Source organism: Leuciscus leuciscus, assembly GCF_965113295.1.
Source record: "Leuciscus leuciscus genome assembly, chromosome: 6".
NCBI classification, from domain to species: Eukaryota; Metazoa; Chordata; class Actinopteri; order Cypriniformes; family Leuciscidae; genus Leuciscus; species Leuciscus leuciscus.
Window position 1 is genome coordinate 19192760 of NC_138730.1, and position 8039 is coordinate 19200798.

Below are 8039 nucleotides of genomic sequence, written 5' to 3' on the forward strand. Positions count from 1 at the left end.
CCATATCGCTTTAAAATAGCATTCTCTGTAGAAATCAAATGGTTCCGATTTGTTTTCTGGTCTGCGCTGATTCGCGCGTATGATCCGCTCTGTGCTGTCGTGTCTCTGGACCGGAGCAGACTGTGTGTGGCCTGCAGCGGTTTGTGACACTAATGTGAAACCAGACTTCATTCGCCCCAATGGAAAGCATATTTACGCCTGAATCGTTCCCTATCCCCCATATAGTGCACTATGTGCCAACATGTGTGAACAAGTGACTGATTTTAGGTAGCTTCAGTGTCTATTTATAGTGTAGGGGGCGGGACTATTTAGATTCTAGAGAGCATTTGATTGGACATAAAATCTGATGAGAAGCTGAAGTGCAGAGTGATGTCACCAAAATCATTGATCCATATTGGTGGAAGTGAGAGACTGCAAGTTTTGAATGCTTGCATCTTCTAAATGCGAATTTTATCAGTGTTTTGGAGCACTTATATAGCTTATAGATAACAGAAAGGCTAGCATATTCATGCTAAAAGCCAAAAAAACGAGATGGGTCTGTCTGCGGACTGCAAGAGAGGGGAGTAACAGGAAGTGGGCGTAACTTGAAGTGGGCGTAACTTGAAGTTGTCCAAATCACACAGAACCACACGATATGTCAAACTCAAAATGAGGAGATGTCGGCAAGATGCCAGCTCGTATAGAGACATTTAGTAATGTCGTAAGTTTAACATTTAAACCACATTATTAGATTACCCTTTGACTTTATGAATACACATAAATGACAGCTTGGCAATATATTAAAGGTTTTTATTCAATATTATTTCAAAAAAAAAATTCAGCACATGTAGTCAGAGGTACAGAAAAATAATAATAATTCAGCAAATAAGGAAATTGTTTTATTTATTTTAATCATGTTTGTTAAAAGTATGTTGAATGATGTTAGTTCATTTGTGCAACCATGTATTTGCTATAATGATGAAAATATTTGAAAACCAGTTAAAATCAAGTAGCCTAATGATGCAATCCTTAGTTTAAATCTTAACTTTTGAGTGTATGCAGAATTAAATGGATGAAAAATTGTCATGTCACATGTGATATTTTATTTAATGTGACAGAAAAAAAAGACAGTAACACCAGTGACACACAATGAATGACCAATGACATACATAAGACCAAAGATCATTATTCTTCAATAATAATAATAATAATAATAATATAATCCTTAAGGTTTTTTTTATAGCACAATTCACACCCAGCGGTAATTCAGGAAAAAAAATATCCGAATGCTCCACGTGAAACTTCGGTCTTCCGATCTTTTACCATCGTGTCAATTCTCAATTGATTTTGATTAATATGCGCGAGGGAGCGAGAGAGAGCCAGACAGTTTGAAGACGCGCGCGCGCGCGACCGGGGCTCTCTCTCTCTCTCTGCTCGTTCCTATCGCAAGCGCAGCAGTCATCTACATCATTTACCGATCAAATAAGGCTTTGGCGAGACAAAAAATCGCTTGTGAGAGAGACGCGTGAGTGACAGAGAGACGGAGGGAGAGCAGGGAAAGGAAATGCAGCTGAATGAATATGCTACGTGTTTTAAATAGCGAGCGTACTTTTTATTTTATTTTTTTTATAACGAAACGCAATATGTTGCGGCCGGTGTTGATTCTGTGGCGCACCGCCACGAATTAGTCTATGTGTGGGAAACACTGTTTGTTCTGTTTATGTTAAACTCGTGCGAGAGCGATTCAAAAGCATTCAGAACTATCATACACCGACCGGTCTGTGCCGCGCAGCTTTAAGTCGAAAAAAACAGTGAGCAACTTGAAGTGGACGTAACTTGAAATGACGTAACTTGAAGGGGCGTAACTTGAAGTGGGCGTAACTTGAAATGACGTAATTTGAAGGGGCGTAACTTGAAGTCTTGCAGGATGCAGACAGATTCTATTGAAAAAAACTTCAATTTAGATTTCATGGGGACTTTAATGTGCATATTCAGCCCACGAGAGAGATAGCCAATTGTTAGTTTAGATTGTATTTGTTCTTCTTCTTCTTATTATTACAAAACAATCATTTGTAATTTAGCCATGCTTATTCTAGGTTTTATGTAAACCAGCAGAGCGGGTCTTTGCGTGTTTTTCTTGCGCAATCTGGCAACACTGATCAGCACCTCACTGCAACTGAACAGCGACCATATAAGCACATGTCTGCGTTATAAGATGCTCTGCTGTTTTCCATTGGAGGAATATATTTAAAAATCCCTGCGCTATATAATGTTGCAGGGCGATTGCATTCGCTGTGTTTTTTATCATTACTATTATTATCATTATCTTTGTGTTCTCCAAAGATTTGCACAGGGTGTCTTCGCTATGGATGTAAGGGATGGAAACACACAAAGGAAAAAAACAAAATTAGTCCAGTGATGCCCATGACAGGCACTGCATTTGTAAAGGTGACCCAAGTTTGCATTGTAGCCTAAATCAGATGCACTGAATCCCTCCTTGGTTGTATCCGTCTGTGTGTCGCTTCTCCCTTTTCAAAAGGATCCGCATCAACGAAATGTTGGGGAGGTCGATTCACCTGGAGGAAAAATAACAAACATACACTCTCTATGCAGCACCGGCTCCCTCTTCAGCATTGACATGCCCGCGCCTAGCAGGAAAACCAGGATCAAAGGGCTCAGAGATACAGCCGGACGCGTGAATTGGAAGGAGGACGAGAAACAGGCGCACACCGGGTGTCCGATTCGGTGGAGGCCGGATCACATCTGCTGGGGACGAGCATCAAGGGCAGTGCGGCACTCCAGCGCCTCAGAAACAGGCGACACGGATCATCCACACACCCGTAGTTCCACAACACCGCTGTGTTCCCGTTACACATCTCCATCTGTCTCAAAGCTGTGCTAGAACAACACACGGGGACTCTGGAATGAAACAAAACATGTCTTTTTCATAGCAGACATGCTTTTTATTGCTTTCACCCAGAGGATTTATCGAGGATATATTGAGTTGGAAATGACGAGGATCTGTCAGCGTTTCAAGGGTTGCAAAAAGTGCCAATGAATATATTGCTAAAACATATCCTCTTTTTTTCGTCATTGGCCACATTGACACCCCTAATAAGCAGGACCATGGGTTGCATTCAAAGCATCGCCTGCAAGCCCCGCATCCGACGGGAGAATATAGTGGTCTATGAGGTCTCAGCCTCCATTGACCAATGCCCGACCATCATTGAGGAGAATTCGCCCATTGTCCTGCGATACAAGACCCCATACTTCAGAGCATCGGCTGGGATCGTGATGCCCCCGGTTCCTAGAAACGAAACATGGACTGTGGGCTGGATTCAGGCGTGCACCCAAATGGAGTTCTTCAATACATATGGTGATATTGGCATGTGAGTAATCAATAATCCAAACAAACAACGACAAGCTGCTCAAGTGTCAATATGTTTTATTGGTCGTTCTGTTGAGTTTGTGGTCATCAGTGGTCGACAAATAAGTGAGTATGATGTTGTGCAATTTGACATGTCTAAATAACTTTATAGAATCTTTTCTTAGTATGTAATATTTATTGTAGTGTTGTGTACCATTTAGAATTGAGCTGAGAATGCTTTCAAAACTCCAATTCAATTCCTGAATTTGAATTGAAGTAGCCAGCAAACAGTATGCAGTTACAATTCGAATTTGAATGCAAAGAAGTAAAATTAACTGCAATTCAAAGAAATTGCCACTGTATTTTTACACTGAACGATAGGCTACATTTTAAATGTTTGGCTTGAGAAAGCCTTGTTTCGAAGTTTTGAACAAGTTTTTAAAGCTTTGAAGTATGACGATTTAGGTCTTACTGAGAATTCAAAACCCGTAATGCATTACCTAAATTCAATTTCTTTGAATTGCAATTGAGGAAGTTGCTCTTCCTGTCGACACTCACGACTTTCACTTCCGATTCTTCAACTCTATTGCCGTATTGGACATGATTTTGCTAAGTAAGATGTGTCCATGGATAGTTTGTTCGTTGCTCCTAACATTGTTCTAACACTGTATCTTACCATGACCATTAACAACCCATACAATCTGAGAGAAATTATGGTTTTTAAGCCCCAAGCCCAAGCCCAAGCCCAAGCCCAGCCCTAAACCTAACCCTAAAATCCTGGGCAACAAAAGGAGACCATCAGAGTAGGATAGAAGCTGAGAAGAGATAATTAAAATAAGTGGGGTGTCTAACTGAGAGAAAAAAACACATTCATGAATATTTCATTCACGGCCCTGTCTTTTAATCACTGTTTTTCCATATTTGTATGAGGCACTTTGTACTGAGCAGGTCCTCTCACCCACCTTCACCATCTCTATATTCTTACCCTCTTCGCCCGTTTGATGTATTACGGAACTACCGCTCTTTTGTCCTTTCTGACCGCTCATCTTCTTTTCCTTCCACAGGTCCAGCTGGGAATTACCCGAGCTTCGGGAAGGACGGGTAAAGGCCATAAGCGATTCTGATGGCGTCAGTTATCCCTGGTATGGTAACACTACCGAAACAGTGACCCTCTCAGGCCCCACGTCCAAGCCGTCCCGGCTAACGGTGAGCATGAATGACAACTTCTACCCCAGTGTGACTTGGGCGGTGCCAATCAGCAACAGCAACACGCCCATGCTCACACACATCACCCGAGACCAGAGCTTCATCACCTGGCTGGTGGCGCTAAACGCAGACACCAAAGAGCGTATTGTTCTTCAGACAGTACGCTGGCGTATGCGGGTAGACATTGAGGTGGATCCTTCCATGCCGCTTGGTTCTCGTGCCAAACTGATGGGACGACCACACCAGGAACAGCCGCACATTCTCAGTAACAATGAGCCTATCCCGCCCAACGCGCTGGGCAGGCCCAATGCCAACGATGCCCAGGTGCTGATGTGGAGGCCTAGGAGGGGACAACCTCTGGTGGTTATACCACCCAAATAAAGTTGTCTTAACAGAGCCTAAAGAACACTGAAGACTGCATGCACTGTTTGGACACTGGATTTTGGGAAATCGCAAGCTGCTCTGTGGATTGCCAGCTTTGTAGGGTTTCTCAATTCCACTGAACTAGAATGTCGAGAAAGGAAAAGTTTGACTACCTTTCAACTTCAAAGTACTTGGTCGGTTTTCAAAAGACTGGAAGTAACTAGTACTAAATGAGCAGCCAGTTGGAACAAATCCCTTAAGTTTAAGGAATAGTTCACCCCAAAATTTACCAATTTTTCTTTCTTCTGCGGAACACAAAAGAAGATGTTTTGAAAAACGTTTTAGCTGTTTTTGTCCATACAATGAAAGTCAATGGGGTCCAAAATGTAGGACCTCTCAAAATAAGACCTAAATGTACCATAAAATTAATCAGTACAACTCAACTGATATATTTCAAGTCTTCTGGAGCAACATGATCACTTTAAATTAAAATATAAGCCTTCATTCACTCTAAAAGCGAATCATGTCATACATACATAGAGTATTAATGGAGGCCAGCTAGTAGGAGCTGTGCATGTAAACCTCACTCCCCTGGCCTCAAGAGGTGCATTAGCGACTGATGCTTGAGGCTGTAGTCTTTAGCATCCTTGTTAGCATGCCTGCCTCCCATGCCGGAAATACCAGTTCGAAACCCACGTGGAGTGGTGTGATTAGAACCTGAGGGGATACACATAGACTACCTCAAATATGGCGAGGCCTCAAACGTCAAACTTCATTGGTTCTTGCACGTCATGTGACCAAATTTAATGACTCGAAATCGAAATTTGGGCAAAAACAGCTGAACACATTCTTGAAAATAGCTTTGTGTTCCACAGAGGACAGTCAAACAGGTTTGTAACAACATGAAGGTGAGAAAATAATGACAGATTCTCATTTTTCAGTGAACTATCCCTTTAGGAAAACCCTTAGTTATAATATCTTTACAATTATTACTAAGCGTCTTAAGTTAAGGGGTTTTTGCAACAGGGCTTTTCAGGACTTTCAGGACGGATGGAATATAATGCATGAAAGAGATTGAATGTTTGGTCCCATACCACGCAAAGTGGCATCACATCACAAGAACCAAGGGAGGTCATTGCAGGAAACACTTTTTCTTTGTAGGACAACCAGCAAAACTCTTTGAAACTTCTATCAGTTGACTTGTGACTTCATTTCAAATGCTAGCAAATATCTTTTACATGCTGTAAGACAAAAGAGACCGCAGAGTGCATGAAGACATCCACCAGTTGAGGTGGAGTGTATCTAGTAATGTCAAGGATACACTCAGATACAGTCAGACACATCGATAGGAGTTTGTTTATGAGTCCGTTTGAGTTTACGCAGTGGGTGCTGCACCATAGGCATTCACCAGATTAGTCACATGTCATACACACTCCATCTGTGCCATTCCACGTCCCCTGTCTCCCTCTCTCTATTCTCAAGCTGTCTCACTCCGTCCTCTCTCACTGACACTCCTTGGGTAATTATGACACGGATGAAATGGAGTTTCCATTACAAATGTCAAAGGATAAAACAAATTCCCTCCGTTATTTACTGACCCTTATGTCATTCCAATTCTATAGAGCACAAAATAAAGATATTTCGTCCGTACGATGAAAGTCAACAGGGTTCAAAACAACATTGGACCCCCCTGGCTTTCATTTTATGTACAAAAAGAAACCACATACATTCTTCGAAATAATTTATTTTGTGTCCTACAGAAAAGAAAGAAAGCGAAAGTCATAGAAGTTTGTAACAACATGAGGTTGAGTAAATAACGACAATTAAATTTTTTGGCTGATTAATTATTGTAGCCAATATAACAAACAAAAGGGTGAAATAGGTTGCTTTTGATTAGGATGGCACAATCACTGAATTTTTATGAAAAAGAAATCCCTCCTTGCTTTAGTTTATAGATTTCCAAAATCATGCTTTTGCTAATTAAGTAGCATGCATCACAGAAATTATACACAGGGCTGTTTAAATACCAGTAATGATACAATAACCAAAATAAATACATTGCGGTCTTGGCACGCAATGCAAATTAATATTTAAGTAAAGATTTATATAAAGCTAGCAGTTGATATAGTCGGATGTTTACAGAGTGAGGAAATATGAAAAATTATTTTTTGAACCGTGAGTTTAATCATCTTTCTCTTGAGCAAATTGCTCAGTAGAGGGACCAACCAACCAACATAAAGACAGTATACGTGTGTGGCTGTCGCTTTCATGAGAGACTGTTTGCTAAATTTACTACATATAAGTTACTCGATAGATTTATTCATTATTTGCATGCTTTTAATTTAATGAATGTCATTGTTTTATTATGCACTGAATTTGATATGAAGAGGTGATATCCAGTCTGGACATATAACAGAAAATAATGACTAACTCTTGAATCTAACAGAGCATTTATTCTTCGCCTAAATCACTTTCAAAGGAAACGATAGTCTTTCGTTGGAAGTGGAGATGCATGCAGTACGTCTAAAGCTTGGAGCACTGATCTAGATGAAGGTCGAACAGATCATATGGGGTTCCTTCTCTGTAATATGATAAATACCTCACCTCATCTCCCTCTATCATTTCTCAGTTACATCTTCTGTATCTCTGTCAAAGCCATATTCCTCCTCAAGATGATCATCTAAATAAAGAGACATTAAAACGTATGAACCTGGTATCTGAAAATGCATGAACACCAGCAGCAAATAAGTGGTTTTACTTCAAGATTCCAGCTTTTCATAAAACAGGATGTGCCGAAATGAGGAATAAAAAAGTGGTTGTTAAAACCGCTTGATATCCACATGCTTTCCCACTGCAAAACGAGTCTATGCAATGGACGAGACTGAGTTTACTGTGGAAAAGTTTCATAGCATTGCATTATGGGCAAGAAAAACCCACTAGGTGATTTTTCACCTCTCTTCTTGCATGCAAGTCGTTTTTTGCACAAAAACAAACTGTGATGCAACATATATATTTCCATTGAAACCCCCAGCTAAGAGCAACAAGGTCTGACAGTTCACATTGTTCATCCAAGGACTAATAAAAGTGCACTGAGCATCTCACAAGAGTCTGATCTCTTAAGCAC

The 8039-nt window shown here is 40.7% G+C and overlaps 1 protein-coding gene across 1 annotated transcript; it reads left to right on the forward strand.

The window, feature by feature from the left end:
• The first annotated feature begins 1956 nt into the window (after positions 1-1956).
• Positions 1957-7967, forward strand: fam78ba (family with sequence similarity 78 member Ba). Its single transcript, XM_082173835.1, has 2 exons — positions 1957-3368; positions 4411-7967. Exons 1-2 carry the CDS (start codon positions 3034-3036, stop codon positions 4931-4933), a joined length of 858 nt encoding a protein of 285 aa, XP_082029961.1. The 5' UTR covers positions 1957-3033; the 3' UTR covers positions 4934-7967.
• Positions 7968-8039: the final 72 nt, after the last annotated feature.